We start from the raw sequence: 21,019 nt of genomic DNA on the forward strand, positions 1-21,019 counted from the left end.
ATATATATATATATATATATATATATATATATATATATATATATATACACACATTCCTACTCTCCCTCAGGGAAGTTAATTCACAAAATATCAATAGAATCTAACACCACTTTATCACAAAATAGAAGTCATTATGGAATATATAAATATTAAAACGTTGGCTAGGTCTAATCAGTCAGATTTTAATTGGTTCCATGAAACCAAATCTCCATTGGTGCAGATGGATGCCGCCGTAGGGGTCTGCGGAGTTGGCTCTGCTGTGAAACCATGGGCGGTTCGTTGAGATGGCCTTGTTCAAGCTAGAGTGTTGACTGGAAGATATCTTTGGTGTCTCTGTCTTCGAAAGCTCTCTGAGACACAGAGCAGAAGACAAAGTACAGTATATTGGTGGGGGTTCTGCATCAGGTAGACTGTGTTCATTGATCACCAGATGTGCAACCTTGGGCTTTCTTATCTGGCGAGTCATGCCTCAGTTTTCCCATCTGTATTATGACGTTTGAATAGACCAACCTTAAAGGGTTGGGAAGATCAGATAAGGTGATATATGCATTATGTTTAACAGAGGCCAGACACAAGCCAGGCCTTCAGAACATAGTAAGTTTTAAAAATTATTATAGGGCTTTTGAATAAGACCACACAATCCACTCATAAGAAAATTTTACTTTTTTAAAATTTGTTTTAACATTTATTTATTTTTGAGAGAGAGAAAGAATGATTGCGAGCAGGGTGGACGAGCAGAGAGAGAGGGAGACACAGAATCTGAAGCAGGCTCCAGGCTCCGAGCTGTCAGCACAGAGCTGGATGTTGGGCTCGAACTCACAACCACGAGATCATGACCTGAGCCGAAGTTGGAGGCTTAACCGACTGAGCCACCCAGGCGCCCCATAAAATTTTATTTGTAAATCGTTTTCAAGGGTGCCTAGTTAGCTCCATGGTCTATGTGTTTGACTCTTGATTTCAGCTCAGGTCATGATCTCTCAGGCGTGGGATCGAGCCCCATGTCGGATTCCACGATGGGTGTGGAACCTGCTTAAGATTCTCATTCTCTCTCCCTCTCTCTCTCTCCCTCCCTCCGCCCCTCCCCCGCTAATTCTCTCTCCCCACCCCACTCCTCCTCCACTCATTCCCCCCCCTCAAAAAAAATCTTCCAGAGTAGCTACATCCTTATTGATTTCTAAGGGCACTTTAAGCTACGGAGACAAGGTCATCCCAGTCTAGCAATGATTTCTTGAAACCATTGTAGGCTTACTTTTTGAAAAACTGAGGTCAGTTATTTCTACTCTGTAATTGGGGACCAAATGAAACAGCATGTCTGCCATTAATATTAATTTAGAAAACTGAAGTGTTGTTACTGCCAGAAAAGAAATGAGAGTGCTACCAGGGAAAGATTGAAGTCTGGCTTGCTAAGAAGTTCAAAGATATGTTGTAAAGATTGATTTTTCTGGGACCAAACTTGTGAAAATGTGCGAGGTGTGGAAGGAATTCTATAGGAGGCTTTGGGCCCCCTCAGGCCACTCAAGCTGTGACAGAGTCCTGTGGCCGGGCAATGCCACGGAGCTCAAACAGAAGCCTAAGCAGTTAGATTGGCAGTCGACCCTGCCTTTTCTGATTCAAAGGGCTCTGTTGGTGGATTGGGTCAAATTAGGAAAATCTTGAGAAGACAGGATCTTGCTTACCAGATACTGTATTCGATACTGTATTATCAACATGATGCTAAATAATATTTGCGTAAGGCTTCCTGTGCCTAAAAGCTTCCTGGCAACAACTTGGACATTATAATACAATTTAATGTACACTTTCTGTTTTGGAGAGCCTTTTAAACATGGCCTCCTGTTTAATTTTCTAACATGCCGTTTTTCGGGGAGTATTTTGGCAAAACGCTCGACCAGCTGAAAGCCTGATGATTGATGTCCAGAGGGATCATTTAGCAAAACCAGATGCATAATAAATAAATCATGGGGACTATCCTTAGTAATTAGCATTTCTCGGCACACGAGCCAATTCACGTGAAAGTGCTTTGTAAGCAACGCTGATTCTGAAATGCTGTTACTATTTTGGAAATTATTTTGGTACTAAAAACATGTTCTCATCTCTTTCTGCACATATTTGGGTCTCATTTGCAGGCCATCCCTGTTATTCACAGACTGCAGATGATCGATGATGCCTTTTCCTTGTCAAAGTGAGTATATTCTCTTCACTCGTGGTTTTGTTTTGTTTTGTTTTAACATTTATTTATTGTTGAGAGACGGAGAGAGAGACAGAGCACAAGCAGGGGAGGGGCAGAGAGAGAGGGAGACACAGAATCCGAAGCAGGCTCCAGGCTCTGAGCCATCAGCCCAGAGCCCGACGCAGGGCTCAGACTCGTGAACCACGGGATCATGACCTGAGCTGAAGTCGGACGCTTAACCCACTGAGCCTCTCAGTCACCCCTCTTCACTCATGGTTTTAAAAGTGTACCTTGAGAACTTTATAAAAATAAACAAATAACCAGATCAGTATGACATGAACTTGGTTCTTCACTGTATACAGGGCCCAGCTTATTAGGATTAGGATCAAATTCCATGGATACAGTGGAATTTTATAACATAAAAGTTGCTGGGGTATGCAACAGCGTGGATGTACTTTGAGGCCATCGTGCTAATGAAATAAGCCAGTCACAGAAAGGCAAGCAGCTTGTGATTCCATTTATAGGAGCTACTTAAAGTAGTTAGAAGCATAGAGACAGAAAAGGGGAGGGTAGTTTCCCTGGGGGCCACGGGGAGGAAGAAGGAAGAGTTGGTGTTTAATGGGGAAGGAGTTTCGTTTCTACAAGATGAAGTGCAATTTGACATTAAAAAAATTTTTTTTAGTGTTTATTTGAGAGAGAGAGTGAGAGAGAAAGAAAGAGAGTGAGGGAGGGGCAGAGAGAAAGGAAGACACAGCATCTGAAGCAGGCTCCAGGCTATGAGCTGTCGGCACAGACCTGGACATGGGGCTCCAACTCACAAGCCATGAGATCATGACCTGAGCCGAAGTTGGACGCCTAACTGACTGGACTACCCAGGCGCCCGTAATTCAACATTTTAAAATGAACCCCTTAAAGGAGAAATTTTAGAAGGATGCAGTAGAGAAGATAGAAATTGAAAAGGTCACAGAATTTAAATATTTATCATAAATATTTATAGGATTATCACAAAAAGTGTAAGAATCATTATTTTTTAAATTTCCAGTAAGAATAGAATCTCAGGTAAAAATACAAGTGATTCAGGCTTAGCACTTGTAAAGGCCATTAAATATTAAAACGGATAAATGTAGGAAGAGCGTAGATGCATTGGTATTTTTCTGTGATACTGTAAATTGAAGAAATAGCTAACATACCCCCCCAAAAAAAGAATTGCCTGAAATAAATACACAATCAACTGAGATTTTGAAATGAGTTTTGTTGCCCTAGGCTGATGGCCATAGGTATAATTTTAATGAGATATGGCCTATATTTTAGTATCCTACAGAATTACATTTTACCTTTATCGCATTTATTCAATATAAGATGTGCTAAGTATTTCAACAGGTAGATTAATATGTGCTCAGAATTTAAATTTTCAGACAATAAAATTAAGGAGTATACATGATAAGTTATCCAGTGTGTTCTCTCTTTCTTTGGCCTGTCCTATTGCTTAAATGGATATCTATTTATTTTGTCCTTCATGCCTTTACCACTTTCCCCTCTGACCTATGGCACATGCCCTTGCCCGCTGCCTCGCCGACACCTCTCTCTGGGACATCCGTGACTTTGAGACTTTTGACCACATCCTCTGGGAAACTTCTCTTTTGTCTTCCCGAGACTGGGATATGCAAACCCGGTTCTCCTCCTATAGCTCACGTTTCTCCTGCTGCCATGAGCATCCTTAAGACCAATCACAGTTATGGGACACCTGGGTGGCTCAGTCGGTTAAGCGTCCGACTCTTGATTTTGGCTCAGGTCATGATCTCAGGTTTGTGAGTTTGAGCCCCGCATCAGGCTCTGTGCTGACAGCACGAAGCCTGCTTGGGATTCTCTCTCTCCTTCTCTCTCTGCCCCTCCCCCGCTCTCTCCCTCTCTTCTCTCCCTCTCTTCCTCTCTCTCTTTCTCTCTCAATCAATAAACTTAAAAAAAAAGACCAATCATGGTTCTTTTCTCTCACCTTTCTCTTCTGGTTTCCATGATCGTTTTTATTCTGTGCACGTCCAGTGCCCAGCAGATACAAGGTGATCAGGAAAGCCTTGTGAAAGGATCACGACTCCGCCTGTCCCCTCCTGTCTTCTGTTTATCCTGTGGTCATTTACACTCAGGATTTCGGCCGCTGCACTTTATTTCTGTTTCTGAGTTGCTCCTGTTACCAATTTCTCTCTGTCGAAGTACCACTCCACTTCCCATGGCCCAAACTTGAAGAATCAGAGATATCCCGGACTCCTCTCTCTCTCTCTCTCTCTCTCTCTCTCTCTCTCCCTCTCTCTCTCTCTCCCTCTCTCTCTCTCTCTCTCCCCCTCTCCCTCTCTCTCTCTCTCCCTCTCCCTCTCCCTCTCCCTCTCCCTCTCCCTCTCTCCATCTGCCATCTAGCCACCCTGTCTTATCTGTTTGTTCCTGAGGATGTCTTCTGGATTCTCCCCTGACTTACCAGCTCCACTGCTTCCATGCTAAGCCAAGTACACGTCTTCTTTCACTTAGCCGGTTACGTGAGCCTTAGCCTTCATTCAGTTCCTTTCAATACCATTCTGTCTCCTTCGGCACCGTAGCAATAAAGTTTGTCGGCAACAACTTCCTGATGTTACCCCAATTGTTGAAACACCTTCTCGCCACACGTAAACTCTTGGTCCTGACATTCAAGGTTCCCTGCAGCTTTCATCCACCTGGTATACTAGCCCTCCCCCTCTTGACTCCCCACAAAAGAAATTCTGTGTCTCAGTTGTGTGGTCTGCCCATCACACCAATTCCTGCTTTATCTTCTTTGTCATATGCTGCCTTCCTCTTTCTCTCCAACCATTTCCATCCTATCCATCCTTCATTGCCCGTCTCAAGTTCCTCTCCAGGAAGCCTTCCTTGACTTTTCCATCACATGCCTGTGTTTTCCTCCTCTGCTACTTGATTCTGGGACTCATTAACAGCTTCTTCTGCAAAAGTCTCAGCTAGCTCTTGACTGAAATAGTAAGTTCCCCACTGGTAGACAGTTGTGTCCTACATACCAGTTTGTGTTCCCACAAGTAGCTGGCAGAGCATTAGAGAATGACTTCTAATTAATACTTGCTGAATGAAAATTATACTCTCGTAAGAACGCATACTAAATGCGCAAGTATTCTTTTGCCCGATGAGCCGTCCAACATTTGGCCTGGATTTTCCCATAGCCTCCTAGAATTTGGGCACTTGAATGTACCAAATTGCAGTGGAGGGCCTGTCGGCATGGGTTGGCTTCCATTTATCAGTGAGATGGACCCTCGACCCTCTAACTTCTTCATCTCACATACCTTGTTGAAATCAGGCATCGAAGCGTGGAACAAATGTGGAAAGTGTGCACATTATTTAGCAAGTGGAGGTTTTTTTGAGTGTGTATCTTTTTGAACCAAACAGAAACAATTATGTTGAGATTGAAACAGCCCTTGATTTAACCAAGTACCTTGCTGAAGAAGATGAAATCATAGTATGGTATGCAGTCTTGGTGAACCTGGTAACCAAGGATCTTGTTTTTGATGTGAACAACTATGATATGTACCCATTATTAAAGGTAATTTCCTTCTTTGTTATGGGGTTTGGAAAAAAATCCTCTCTTCCTCTTTCTGTATTTAGACAGCATCTGTGAAACACATCTTTCTGGAAGTAATAGTCTATTCGTTCCATATATACGTTGGTTTTCTTAGGGACAGCTGGTTATTCTTAGAAGAAAACACTTTAGTCATAGACCTGATCTAGGAGTTGAATGTGAGAGAACTTTGGAAAGGCCTTTAATTCTTGGTGAAGTAAAAGGTGCCCTAAGAATCCAGGAGTGGATGGATATGGTATGCCTTTTCTCTTATAACAACTATCTTCCCAAAAGATTGTTAGTCAAACAGAAAGGCTTTTTCCTTAATGTTTATTTTTGAGAGAGAGAGAGCACATGCATGTGAGTGGGGGAGGTGCAGAGGCAGAGGGGGACAGAGGATCCAAAGTAGGCTCCCCAGTGACAGCAGAGAACCCAATGCAGGGCTCAAACTGGCGAACCAAACTCACGAACCATGAGGTCATGGCCTAAGCCAAGGTCAGAAGCTCCACCGACTGAGCCATCCATGCGCCCCTAAACAGAAAGACTTCAAAAGCCCCATACTCATAATTGAAATACTCTGATTTACAGGACTAGCACTTAACCAGAGAGGTATGTTCCAGAAATAAAAAAGTGCAGGTTTTGAAGCTGCTTTTGATGTTGGCAAGCGAGAGAGGGAAATTGGAATTAATGAGGCAATGACACAACATCATAACTGAAACAATATAAAAGGAGGAAAGTTCCATTATTAGATCTTAAACAGTGATCAGAAGAAAGATGGCCCAGGGAAGACCAAAGCAACAGTTGGGGAGCAACCGTTTGGAGAGGTAGGGACCAGAAACAAACCAGAAAGTTGCCACGTGATAATGCCAAGCGAGCTTCTGGGGGAGGCTGAGGGCAAGATCACAAATACCTCAGGGGCCCAGGCTTTGCTTCTTCTGCTGTCCAAAGTGCTGGTGGGAAGGTCCTTGAATGTGGGCATGGTGACCAAGGAAAGAAGTCACTTAACTGTTCATGGCATCAAAGTGGCTTGTTGATAATATCTGATGCCTGGTTCTGGGTAAAGAAGTAAAAGTTAGTATTTGTTTTTAAAAAGTTTCAGTGAATAACATCTACTTTGTTCTTAGGGATGTCTTATAAATGGGTAACTTTTTTTAATGTTTATTTTATTTTTTGAGAGAGAGAGAGAGACTGAGCATGAGCAGGGGAGATGCAGAGAGAGAGGAAGACACAGAATCCGAAGCAGGCTCCAGGCTCTGAGCTGTCAGCACAGAGCCCAACATGGGGCTCAAACTCACATGTGAGATAATGACCTGAGCCAAAGTCGGATGCTTAACTGACTGAGCCACCCAGGCTCCCTCAATGGATAACTTTTATAATCTTATTATTCATCAGCTGATAGAGCAGTTGAAGAAACTTTATTTCAGACTCAGGGCTTAAAATGGTCCAAACCATAAATCAGTTCTTATTTTCTTGGAGGTATAAATACTAAGCATGGAGATGTTAAGGTAGAAAGTTTAGTAGCTTAATATTTTTTACATTTCTTTCTCTATGTTCCAGGTGATATTAAGTGGTAATAATACCTAACATTTATTGAGTTCCTACGTGCCAGGCAATGCATTCACATACGTAATATTGTTTTGTCGTCCCAAAACTGTGCTATTGGTATTCTTGTCAATTCCATTTTCCCAATCAGGAAACTGATGTAGAGAGGTTACAAAATAAACCAGTTATACGTATAGTAACAAATAAAGATAACTTCTGAAGACATATCTGTCACTTCTCTACTAATGTCTTTTCGGACAAAGAGAAATATGATGCAAATCCAGTGTTGCAAGCCAAAATTAATAGTAGGTTTTTCCTTATTGTTTATAGAAGTATCTGTTAAAGAGACTTATCTCAATATGGAATATGTATTCAACTGTAATTCGTGAAAACGTGGCAGCATTACAAGATGACTATTTAGCCCTGTAAGTATTTTTGGAGCAGTGATAATTCAATAACAAGATTTGTATGAATAGATAGGCTCCCAGATTCATATTAAAAAGATCTGGACACCTATGATTTCACTGAGAGATTGTGTATGCAATTTGAGAACAGTAGCTCTGGGACTGGTGAGCTATATGTATCCTAATAGGAAATAATAGTTTGGGATCTTAATTTATTTGCAAAGCACATGCATGTAGACACAGAAATTTATAGCTCTAGACTCTCAATTCTGAGGCTGCTGAAATATCCAAGCCATTTACTTGTGAACATGTGTAAGTATTGCAAATGGTTTTCCTATCATTGGTGTGGTGAGAGGAGTAAGCAGGTTGTCCTGATGGTCTGAGAAGGAGGAGTGAAAGAAAAAATAGGGCTGTGGTACCCCCGGCCTCCCTGTGACCCAAGGTTTGTAGGGGAGTTAGGGGCTTCTAGATTTAGAGAGGGAATTTGTTATCTACAGTGGTACAGGAATTATGTTTACAGCTCTGGTCAACACCAAGCTGAAATCAATGAGGCCAAGTAAGTAATACAAAATACACAAAATGTGATTACTCACTCTCAGGAGTATCCTTCTGAGAGGGGAGACATTTCAGTGCTGGGGCATGTGACTGGAAGGACATGGGGTTGACCAAACATGTAAAGGGAAGATGGCGAGGACTAGCTGGGATAGTTAAGTGGGCAGGCCAGTTGGGTGAATGAAGAGGAAGGCAAAAGTGTGTTCACACAGGCAGCACAGACCTTAACCTGCCATAACCTTGGTTCTCCTCAACTAGACAGAAGTGACCATCCAGGGCCAGTTGTCTTCAGAGTGACTTTGGGGAGTTGGTGTACTTGTAGGGAATTCTGTCTTTTGGCAGCCAACTTGGGATGGGTAGGGAGATGGTGTGAGTGTGTAAACGAATGCTCAGAACCATCACTCCGAGGTCCTCCAGCCTTGGACATTCTTCTTGTCAGAAAGTCAGGCCAGGCTGGGTTGAAACAGGAGGGTGAAGCAACCAGATTTGGCCCTTGCATTTTCTGTAAATTTATGGCCACTTGGTGTTCCGTTACCTCTGACTCCAAGTCAGAGAGTAGGGAGTATAGAGAGACGTACCTCAAAGGCATTGCTTATCTGGATTTATGATTACCCTTCGCCATATTCTTTTGAACTATTTTTGTTTTGAACCATAATGTGTGGTCCTGCTCAGCTATCAAAACAAAACAAAACAAGATTCTCTGGTCTTTTTCTGGATGCGAACATAATAGCCAAACAGAGTAGAGGACAAAACAGAAATTCAAGCAAGGGAAAGCATATTGTCCAAAGGGAGAAAGAAACCATTCCCTCTCCTTTCCGTGTAGAGAGAAAAAAACTTTATTTTTAAGGTATTAGATCAAATACTCCAAAGCCTTCTTTTTTTTTTTCTATCCATAAGGCAAATTATTGTAAAAGGGAGGAAAAAATAAATTGATAACAGATGTGGAGTATGTACTCCCACGCATGTTTGCGGGAGGTGAGAGATGGCAATAATTTATTCCCAACTTTCAAAAAATACCAATCTTGGGAGTTTATTTGGTGCCTGAAAGCCTCTCAGCAAATATTTCTCTGAGCCCTAAATAAGTTTGCCATCCACAAAAGCTATTTTTTTTTTAACAAACCTGGTATTATTGGAAGGATATTTTAAAATACCCATCCATTTATGAAACACACATAGTTGGAGGCAGGGAGAAAAAATGAATATAGTAAACGGAGCAAAATAAAATGTTTTTCTTTGTGCTTTCTTTTAAGCGTGGCCCTGGAAAAACTTTTTGAAACTGCGTGTTGGTTGGGACTGGAAGACTGTCTTCAGCTGTCAAGAGAACTCTTCAAACACTGGACAAACCATCCAGGGAATGAGTAAGAGTAGTATCAGATTGCCCTTGTTTTCGTCCTGTTTCAACACCAATAATGTCTCTCCCTTTTTGATGTTTTCTTTCTGGGAGTGATTGTTTTATTTTTGTTTGGGTAGTCTGTGTCTCCTATTTTTTTCAAGTATCTTTTGTTTTTGTTTTTGTTTTTTTTCCCCCTGTCGATTTGCCTTAGGGTTATGAGTTCGAGCCCCACGTTGGGTGTGGAGATTACTAAAAAAAAAAAAAAAAAAAAAAAAAAAAAAAAAAAAAAAAAAAAAAAGATATGAGCCCAAGCTCAATTATCAGCATATGTTGATTGAACTATTATAATTTCCTTCTTTCTTAAACCTCTTTAGTTTCTAAGCTAATCTGATGATTTCTTCTCAGTTAACTTTCTAGATCCCTGCTTTTGATCTTTATATCTGAGATCTCCATGTTTTTTTCTAGGTACATCCTTCTAAATATATAACAGCATAGATTCCACATATGGATGAAATCATATGATATTTGTCTTTCTCTGACTTATTTTGCTTAGCGTAATACCCTCTAGCTCCATCCACATTGTTGCAAAGGGCTAGATTTCATTCTTTCTGATCGCTCAGTAATATTCCATTGTATATATATACCACAACGTCTCTATCCATTCATCAGTCGATGGACACTGGCTTCTCTCCATAATTTGGCTATTGTTGATAGTGCTGCTATACACACTGGGGTGCATATGCCCCTTCAGATCAGCATTTTTGTGTCCTTTGGATACATTGGCTATTGTTGATAAAGGAACAAAACAGATGAATGTAGGAGAAGGGAAGGAAAAATAAAGTAAGAAAAAACAGGGAGGCAAGCTATAAGAGACTCCTTTTTTTATGTTTATTTATTTTTGAGAGAGCAAGTGAGTGGGGGAGGGTCAGAGAGAGAGAGAAAGACAGAGGATCTGGAGCGGGCTCCGCACTGACAGCAGCGAGCCCAATGTGGGGCTCGAACTTACGAACCATGAGATCATGACCTGAACTGAAGTCAGGCACTCAACCTACTGAGCCACCCAGGCTCCTAAGAGACTCTTAGCAACAGAGAACAAACTGAGGGTTGCTGGAGGAGAGGTGGGTGGAAGATGGGCCAGACGGATGATGGGCATTAAGGAGGACACTTGTTGGGATGAGCACTGGGTATCGTATGGAAGTGATGAGTCACTGAATTCTACTCCTGAAACCAATACTACACTACATATTAACTAACTTGAATTTAAATTTTTTTTAACGTTTATTTATTTTTGAAACAGAGAGAGAGCATAAATGGGGGAGGGTCAGAGAGAGAGGGAGACACAGAATCTGAAACAGGCTCCAGGCTCTGAGCTGTCAGCACAGAGCCCGACATGGGGCTCGAACTCACAGACTGCAAGACCATGACCTGAGCCGAAGTTGGACGCTCAACTGACTGAGCCACCCAGGCGCCCTGCTAACTAACTTGAATTTAAAGTGAAACATACATATGTATGTGTGTGTGTGTGTGTGTGTGTGTATGTGTGTGTGTGTGTATTTAACAACCTAAATAAACATATAAATTGACTACTATGAGAAATAGCATTGCACCTTCTACCTTACAGAATACCTTATCCGATTAAAAGTGTAGTTTTATGTTATGGCGTTGCCTTCGGAAGTGATGAAGAATGGGACTTTTTGTTAAATATGTACTCTAATAAAACAAAGGAAGAAGAAAGGATTCAACTCACTTATGCAATGAGCTGCAGTAAAGACCCATGGATACTTCACAGGTAATCTGGCCAAAGTTCTCAGCAGAAAGGGCGGGGTGGGTGGCTGGGTGGCCACTGGGTGGCTCAGTCAGTTAAGCATCTCACTTCGGCTCAGGTCATGATCTCGTGGCTCATGAGTTCGAGGCCTGTATCGGGCTTTCTGTTGTCAGCATGGAGCCTGCTTCGGATCCTCTGTCCTCTTCTTTCGGCCCCTCTCCTGTTCTCTCTCTGTTTCAAAAATAAACAAACATTAAAAATATTTAAAAAATAAAAAGATCCTAGCAGAAGAATGCAATTCATAAACCAAGGGGAGAGAAATAGACCATGTGCTCATATAGGAGTTAAAATAATACCTATTTGTGCGCTGACTCAGAACCCTAAGGGATCTTATGTCCATTTGTTGAAATCCACTCTTTATATTGGATAATGTTTGCATATTTCTTTTCTGCACATGCATTTTTGCAGATATCTGGAGTATGCCGTCACGGCAGCTCCATTCACTTTTAACGAAACAAATATAATGGAAGTTGTGGCGGAATCTGAAGTAGGCCGGTACATTGTGAAGGACTTTTTAATCAACAATTGGCAAGCTGTGAGTGAAAGGTAAGGAGCTAATAGGCAACCTCTCTTTCATACAGGTCACTGGTTTGGGGCTAGAAGCTCAGCTTTAGCCCATCGAGGTCCCAAAAGTCCTTTGCCTGGATCAGGAAAGTGATGATTTTGCTTGCATTCAGTCTCACTTGTGGAAGAGAAGGTCGCTTATCCCCAGTGTTGGCTTTCTATGTGAAAATGGATTTGCATAGGATACTTACCTACCTCAGTTTCCCCACTGTGCCCACTAAGAAGATTGTCATCAGAGACACAGAGTAGAGCAGGTCATGTGCTTTGGTTTGAGTGCACACCACCCATTCATTTATTTTGTGAAGCAGACCGCTACATTTCAAGAAACACCAACGCTCATCGCTTCCTCGCGTCTTATTTGTTATAATATTCCCTTTACATATCTGGGCTCCATATTCTTGAATTTTTCATATTTCTCACCTTTTGAGATGAAATCTGCTTGCTTCATAGCCCCCTGTTGGGTGAAGTAAATGCTGATGGGCAAAAATAAGACAGCATGCTGGGGTACCTGGGTGGCTCAGTCGGTTGAGTATCTGACTTTGGCTCAGGTCATAATCTCATGGTTTGTGGGTTTGAGCCCCACATGGGGATCTGTGCTGACAATTTGGAGCCTGCTTCAGATTCTTCCCCTCTCTCTCTCTGCCTCTCCCCTGCTCATGCTCTGTCTCTCTCTCTCTCAAAAATAAATAAATGTTAAAAAATTAAAAAAAGAAATCAGCATGCCCTTGATGGCTGGTCTTTCTAGAACATTACTTAATCATATCTGATTAATCACATCACTGAAAGCCTAGAATAATGTCTTACAAGTGCTCACATACTCTAGAGTTAGCAAATACAAAGTGGCCAGCAGTCCAGGTCCAAACACCTGTAAAGGTGGAAGATGCTTTTTTGCAAATAAATTTATCCTTGTTGGACAGAAAGTATATTTAGAATATAAATGTTTAAAGAATGTGAATATAGCTCTCTTAAGGAACAAAATCATGGAAAGTTTTTCTTTTGTAAACACTTATTGAATTCCTTTACAATACCAAAATATTGTGCTTTTAAATGGGAAATTTGCAACACACAGGGGCGGCTGGGTGGCTCAGTCGGTTGAGCATCCGACTTTGGGTTCGTGGGTTCAAGCCTCACATTGGGCTCTGTGCTGACAGTGTGAAGCCTACTTCAGATCTTCTGTCTCCCTCTCTCTCTGCACCCCTCCAAATAAATAAACATTAAAAAACAGAAGTTTACAACATGGAGGTAGAGACTTATTTGCACAGCATTTTTCTGGTCATCAGTGGAATGCATTTAGCATAGTCACATACTAAGAAAATTGACCTTACATCCAGTTTTATATTTTCTAAGTTCATTGCTTTGGAGGGTCTTTGGAATTCCTTAAATTTTCTCAGATTCCTAAGACTTTGGCAGTAAAGGGTATCCTTCCCTTCTTGCTTCAGTCATTAAAAATAATACCCTCCTTCCTAGGCCTTACTGGGAATTTGGGAGTTAGGATATAAATCAGAATTATTGACATTGGTCCCCTTGTTCCCTGAGATTTCAGAGATCCCAGCCTCACAGGGGTGTTTCTTCGTTTCTGTTCTCTCTCCCTGGAGTTTGTAACAACAGTGCTGTCTCCACTTGGCTTTGCCTGGCCTGGGAGGTCACCTGTCCTCTTGCTGCTGTGGGGCACTCGCTTTGGCTACAGCCCTTGACTGTTTTCTTCCCACGCTTCCTACCAAACAGTCTAGTAGCAGTTTGGGCATGAAAATGTTGAGAGAGCAGCTCCTTTAAGAAATATGTTTTGATTCACCAGAGGTCCCAACTTGTCATCACCACTGGCTGTTGATTCCTCCGATCCTTCCCGTGCACTTTTGGGTCCCAAGGAAGACAGAGGTTCACAGTTATGAACCAGGCTTAGTATTTAGCTGTGCCTGGCACCTAGTATGTCCTTGCAAGTGCTGAGGATTGAATTTATTATCATTGTGGCTCATAGTGACATGGTGCCTGGCGTTCAGGCAGGTGATCCCAGCCACAAGGTTGGAAATCGCCTATAGTAGCTAAGGAACCTAAAGACCTCAAGCCCACCCACCCATCCCTCCTTCAAAATCAAAATCTTCCCGGTGCCTGAGTAGTTCAGTCGGTTAAGTGTCTGACTTTGGCTCAGGTCATGATGTCATGGTTCATGAGTTCGAGCCCTGTGTCGTGCTCTCTGCTGTCAGCACGGAGCCTAGAGCCCACTTCGGATCCTCTGTCCCCCTCTCTCCCTGCTCCTCGCCCCCTCTCAAAAATAAACATTAAAAAAAATAAAAATGAAAATAAATAAGTAAAATCAGAATCTGCCAAAACAGGGCAGAAATCTGCACCTTTCACTAGCTCCCTAGGCAACTCTGGTATAGTTTAACCTGGAACCATTTGGCACCTGAGCAAAATATTATCTGAGGCTGCATTGCTCAATATGATAGCCACTAGCTAACATATAGATATTTGAATTTACATTTGAACTGATAAGTAATGAAATAAAATTTGAAATTCGGTTCTGCAGTTGCACTGGCCCTGTTCTAAGAGTGTGATATGGCCAAGCAGCCGTCACGTTGGACAGCTCCGATGTAGAACATTGTCATCACCACAGAGAGTTCGGCTGGATAGCACTGCTCCTGGGGGTTATGAGCCCCTCAATTTATTTTTTCCTCTCTTCTTCATGCAGGGCACATGTGCCAACCAAGCCCCCAAAATGCCTTTGACCAACCCGTGGGGAAGACTCCTCTCAATTTAAGTGACTTGAAGTGTATTTTAACTTTTATTCCTCAGAAGAACCCTTTTTCTGTAGTTAGAGAATGAGAACATGTTGGTAACACTCTCTGAAAAGTCCACCGTGTAGCAATTTATTTAAGTGATGTGCATAACAATATTAAATGGAGAGAATGCCTCCCCTTTCTTTTTAACTCTAAATGGGTCTTATTAACCTCAAGGAGCTCCTAGAATTATAAATGTATAAACTATTTTTTTAAGTTTATTTATCTTTTGAGGGAGGGAGGGAGGGAGAGAGATAGATAGAGAGAGAGAGAGAGAGCGAGCACGCGCATGAGTGGGGTAAGGGCAGAAAGAGGGAGAGAGAATCCCAAGCAGGCTCCACACTGTCAGCACAGAGCCCCATGTGGCACTCGAACTCATGGCCCTTAAGATCATGACCTGAGCCGAGATCAAGAGTCGGACGCTTAACTAACTGAGCCACCCAGGTGCCCGTAAATGTATGAACTTTTAATCCATGGCTTGAATATTTTTATCTCTTATCGACAAAATGTCATGCCCATAAAACAGATACCTATTTACAATAAATTCATCTCAGCCCCCTCCTCTCATAGAGTCTGCTACACAATGTCTTTCAGACTCAAATAAGTTTGCTTTCTACATCAAGTACATTTATTTTTATTTATTTTTTCTTTATTTCATATTAATTGTAATGTTCATCAGTCTTGCTGGATTTTGCCAATAATTTGGTTTCAATAAACGGTGATAACATTTATGGATTCGTAGAAGGAAGTAAAGTTCAAATTAATAATTAAACTATCATAAACACTAAACATGAAACAAGAATGCTTACTCAATTCTTTGTACATCAGAGCAATTAATCATCACGTATTTCAACAGTTACATTTCAAGGGCGTCTGGGTTGCTCAGTCGGTTAAGCGGCCAACTTCACCTCAGGTCATGATCTCACGGTTTGTGGGTTCAAGCCCCGCGTCGGGCTCTGTGCTGACAGCTCGGAGCCTGGAGCCTGCTTCGGATTCTGTGTCTCCCTCTCTCTCTGCCCTTCCCCTGCTCGCACTCTGTCTCTCTCTCTCTCTCAAAAATAAATAAACATTTAAAAAAAAATTAAGAGTTATATTTGACAAGAAGACTAGCATGTTACCTGTCTCCATACAATGATAAAGACAGCACGAAAGGATAAATAAAAAAAATGCCTCTGACAAATTAAATTTTACCTTAATTATGTGAGAAAGACTTATTCTGAGTTTGCTGAAACGTGACTGATGACTAGCAAGTTAGCTTTGAAATCAGTGTTTCTCCAGTATGTTCCACCGAGCATTGTTCATGGAAGACGTTGCTCAGACTTCTGTGAGCAAGAAAGACCGTCAGTTTGGGAACTGTCTGTTCGAATCTCTGCTTTTTGCAAATTCACAGTCTATGCTAGCATTATAAAGACCCCAAGAAGCCCCACGGAAGGAAATCTCGAGTTTTCCACACCCTTTTTCCTGCATCTTATAGCCATAACTGTATATGTAATGTTCATAGAGTGTCATTTTGCCAGGAGAGAAGTTCTGGGAGAGAAACAGATAACAACAAACTGAGTTCTCTGACCCTCTCCTCTGGAGCTGTAACTAAAACAACAACTGTTTATTGTTTACTTGTTAACATTTCAGCCTTGGTTTCCTCTTACATAGAACGAAAGGTATTTGATCGATTCCAAGGTTCCTTCTCGTAGTGAGAAAGTTCTAGTTTCTCCATGCCAGGGCACAGTTAGTTTAAGCTCTTGTCAGGAATACGAGGTGACGAGGACATGGTATCTGACAAATGCTGGTGAGGAGAGCTGGGGAAGGTTTGGGGGAACCCAAAGAGAAGAATGGCATTTGTGTGGGATTTGAACAAGCAGTTGGGAAAAATTACCTTCTGCACGGAGGAGAGGACACCAGAAAATGCCTCAGGGCAGGACTGAGTGTCTGACTTGGGACCTGTCACAGTAAGTGGGCCAGGAAGCCTCCTCTGAAACTATATTTTGGAATATTTGTACGAAGGAAAAGAGCTTTGGTTTGGTCCTGCCCCTCCCTCCCATGTTTAGGGCACTGGTCTGGTTGCTGCAGGGTATTTGAGTTCATTGTTGGGCCGGAGATGATCTTTTGAGTCCTGATGGCAATGAGGGAGCCTCCACTGACCACAAAGACATCTTGCAGGCTGCAGAAAAATGCTCTCGGGCCATTAGCTACAGATAGATCTTATGGAAGAACGTGTGGATATAGACATGAGGCAGTAGTGTTTGTAGGCATTATTCCTGGAGGCGGTAGAAACCCTCTCTGTGCCCTGGCATCCTGGTCAAGTGCTTCTGGCTTTCTTACAACGATGTAGACCTTGCAGCCTCTGGGAAGACCCTAGCTTTGCATGAATACAGAACGCAGGGTGTGATCAGTTTCAAATTCAACTGATCCCAAAGGAAATCTTACTCCGTTCTTCACCTAGCACTCGATTTCTTCTTCAAATACTGTTGTTACATGGGCTGAAGTCCTCAGCGTGAAAGCTGGTACACGTTCCTACTCTGTCTCTGTTGTGTTTCATCATGGGGAGTACGGAGCTGAAGAGAGAAATGGAGAACAAGCAAATGGAGATAAGTTAGGCGTTATGGAGTGGGGCACCCGAGCTCTGAACAGCCTATTCCCACTGCCAGTCATTGGATCAGGCTGGATGCCTTGGTGCCCCCATGCTTGTCCAGTGGCCACGCTTGCCTCAGGAAATCAGACATGGCAGGGGAAGGTTGAGGAGGGAGAATTCGAAAGGAGAGAGACAGGAGGCGATCCAGACGAGAGGGGCCCAAATCCCTGTGCACACCCTACCACAGAATGTTACCAATTTTTTTATTTTTCAGTTTATTTATTTTTGAGAGGAGTGGGGGGGGGCAGACAGAGAGAGAGGAAGGGAGAGAGAATCCCAAGCAGGCTCAACGCTGTCAGCGCAGAGCCCCTAACATGGGGCTCGAACACACAAACTGAGATGGTGACCTGAGCTGAAATCAAGGGTCAGATGCTCAGCTCAACAGACAGAGCCACCCAGGCTCCCTTGAATGTTACCAGTTTTTTAAAACGGTAACTAAACTGACACACATCGGCTCTGGTCGTTCCGTTCATGAGCACGTTCCGTTCATGAGCACGTATCGGACAACTGGCAGGATAAACTATTTGTAATGTATATAGTTTTGCTCAGTAAGGTTTCAGAGATGGCTCTCTCAACAAGAGGGACAGATCATCTGTGGCAGAAAGACCTCCTCTTGGAATTTGCAAGAATAGTAAGGGATAAAACGTGCCGGGTACTCTGATGGGTGCTTCAATACATAGCATCTCATTTCATCTCTAGAACAATGCTTCGAACTACATGTCAGTCCCCATCTTTTTTAAGTTATAAACTGCTCAAGATAATTTCAAACCTAGCCCTGCCTCTCAGGGTAGTCTTCTTCCTCTGGTAGAAAATCACACTGGTAGGGCCCTAGGTAGCTTTCCCCTTTTTTTTTTTTTTAAGTTTGGAACTCAGGTTTGTTTTGGCTTTTTTTGTTTTTTTTGTTGTTGTTGTTTTTGCAAATATTGCCAAATTTCTTGAGTTGTTTTACAAGCTTTTAATACTTGACCAATAAAAATGGAGAACTAACGGGGGCGCCTGAGTGGCTTAGTCAGTTGAGCATCTGACTTCGGCTCAGGCCATGATCTCATAGTTGGTGAGTTCAAGACCCGCCTCGGGCTCCGTGCTGACAGCTCGGAGCCTGGAGCCTTTTTTGGATTCTGTGTCTCCCTCTCTCTCTGCCCCTCCCTGACTGGTGCTCTGTCTCTCGTTCTCTCTCAAAAATAAATAAACATTTAAAAAATTAAAAAAAAAATGGAAAACTAAGAAGCGTGTCCTCTTTTCCTATAGAAACAAATTTGTTTATATGTAGACTATGTCTCCTTCGCTTTCGTCAGGAAGACACAGCTTAAGTTACAGCTGAAAACTTAAAAAAGAATGAAAGCATTGTTTTCTCTCACTGTTGTTTGGATATTATGCCAACGTGAAGTCTTGCAATTTTTAGTGTCAAGTATACATTTTTGAAGTAAGTCAGTCGTGTTTATTAACCGTCAACTATCAATAAAACAGTGTCACTGCAACCCTCTTTTGTTCAGTCCAAAGCATTAACCCTATTTTAATTTTCTTTCTTCTTTAATGCATCCAAAAGTCTTTATTTACCTTTTTAACTTCAGCAAGGCTTTGGGCAGGTATGTATCTGCTGTATTTCCATAACAATGTTTCCTGGGGTTTTATTGCAGAAGATCCCTGTTGGCTACTCAAGGACACTAAACTAGAGGGGAAGTTACAGTCACTGTGCCTCTTTGAGGGAACAGAAGTACTTAGCCCTTCTGCGATCACCAACATCTTGAGAATCTCCAAAGACATGGATCATTTCTCCAAAAACAATATACAAATTCAAAATTTTAAATAAGCTTTCAGGGTAGTTTAGCCAGAGTTTCCGAAAGTGATCCCATATTAATAACTGTTTGTTAAGGGGCATAATTTTGCATATTTACTTACCCCCTTATAGATTATGTTAATTTGAAGTGTGTGACCACTATTCTAACCACTTCATTTAAAAAGATAAAAACAGTTGTTGTTTTTAGGAGCTTTTTATATGTAACTAAAAGTTTTAGAACTACGTGTACACAAATCGATATTTAACTGTAATGTTTCCTTAGTGCTGATAAAATTCTCTATATAATAGATTCCCTCTTAAATGATGACCCTAACCTTATTCATACATGATTTTGCTTAGATTCAGGAGATAGGAATCAATAGGGGCTGTACACTTAGCATTTACCTGCTATATAAAGTATAGCTTTATCTTGCAAAACATTTTCCACGTCTGATTAGCATCTTGTTGCTTTGTAGATATGGAACACAATCGCTGGTTAATCTAATGTACATAATAGGGAGAACCATAAGCACAGATTTACAGATCACAGAGGTAAGTACTTTAGATATTGTGAATTGTAACAATAATTCAGGAGCCATTTTTAACGTAATTTGGAATTGCTAAAATTAAAAACAACAGGCTTGGGGCGCCTGAGTGGCTCAGTGGGTTAAGCATCCGACTTCAGTTCAGGTGGTGCTCACGGTTTGTGAGTTTAAGACCTGCGTCAGGTTCTGTGCTGACAGCTCAGAGCCTGGGGCCTGTGTTGGATTCTGTATCCCCTTCTCTCTCTGCCCCTCCCCTGCTCACACTCTGTCTCTTTCAAAAGAATAAATAAACATTAAAAATAGATTAAAAACAACAGGCTTATTTGAATTATTATATTCCCTGCTCCTACCGGTGTTATTTTCACTGTATGCAGGAAATTACTTTTAATTCTCTCTTGCTGCTGAAATAGAGACCATTCGTGTTCGCAGAGGACTGGACTCCATCCTTCCTCACCTAACTTACTGCAGGGGACTCTGGCCAGGGCCCTGTACCCCAGGCTGGTCTTCCGTGCCTCCTAGCCCTCATGCTGCTGCCACACCTTGCCCAGCTGTCAAAGCTTCAGTAGCTCATTGCAGCTCTAGAAGAGATTTTTTTTCGTCTTTTAATTAGCATCCTTTATAACCTGGCCCCCATCTGCCTCTCTGGCTTCATTTTTGCCCACCTCACCGCCGAGCATCGGGGAACAAGAGAGACAGACACTTCCAAATATTTTCCCTCTAGTTGGACTGTACCACATACAGGTTTTCTTAAATTTGCATGTTGTTCCACATTTTCCAGATTTTGGAAACACTCTGCCTTCTGATCTGGGTGACTTCCCCATGCCTGGCCTTGGCTGGATAAATCTCGTTACCCTTTAAGACCCTGCTCCAAACACCTGTTCCAGGAATTTTTCCATGAACTGATTTATACCTTCTCCTCAATCATCCTATGAATATCTGTACCCTGGCTGTGACTACATTATACTGTAATTGGGGTGTAAATATGTCTACTCCCTGAGGCTATAATGAGCTCCCTGAGGACAGAGACCACATTTTAGTCCTATCTGTATTCTAGAAACTAACAATGGGGCTTGTCATTTCCAGGCTCTGCTTTCTCCTGGGCTGATTTTCTTCTTAGGCAGGCTTTCTCTACGTGGAGGCAAACATAGCTCCAGGCTTATGTCAGCCCTAGCACTGTCACTTGCAGGAAAAGAGGTCCTTGCTTACCTAATGTCAAGTTCCAGCCCCATAGAATGACCCTGCTTGGTCCTACGTGGGTCGCATGCACCAGTCACTGTGTCCGGTGGGGCGGGGGGGCAGTGAAATACTCCAATGGCCTCGCCTG

The 21,019-nt window shown here is 42.2% G+C and overlaps 1 protein-coding gene across 1 annotated transcript in view; it reads left to right on the top strand.

Moving 5' to 3' along the window:
- LVRN (laeverin) overlaps nt 1-21,019 on the top strand; it is a 78,828-nt gene that overhangs the window by 48,658 nt on the left and 9,151 nt on the right. Inside the window, exons 13-19 of the mRNA XM_049649067.1 lie at nt 2,124-2,179; nt 5,582-5,735; nt 7,623-7,717; nt 9,499-9,606; nt 11,203-11,370; nt 11,815-11,952; nt 19,627-19,702. Coding sequence (XP_049505024.1) covers nt 2,124-2,179; nt 5,582-5,735; nt 7,623-7,717; nt 9,499-9,606; nt 11,203-11,370; nt 11,815-11,952; nt 19,627-19,702 — 795 coding nt within the window. The remainder of the gene's footprint in view (nt 1-2,123; nt 2,180-5,581; nt 5,736-7,622; nt 7,718-9,498; nt 9,607-11,202; nt 11,371-11,814; nt 11,953-19,626; nt 19,703-21,019) is intronic.

The sequence above is a fragment of the Panthera uncia genome (assembly GCF_023721935.1).
Source record: "Panthera uncia isolate 11264 chromosome A1 unlocalized genomic scaffold, Puncia_PCG_1.0 HiC_scaffold_17, whole genome shotgun sequence".
NCBI classification, from domain to species: Eukaryota; Metazoa; Chordata; class Mammalia; order Carnivora; family Felidae; genus Panthera; species Panthera uncia.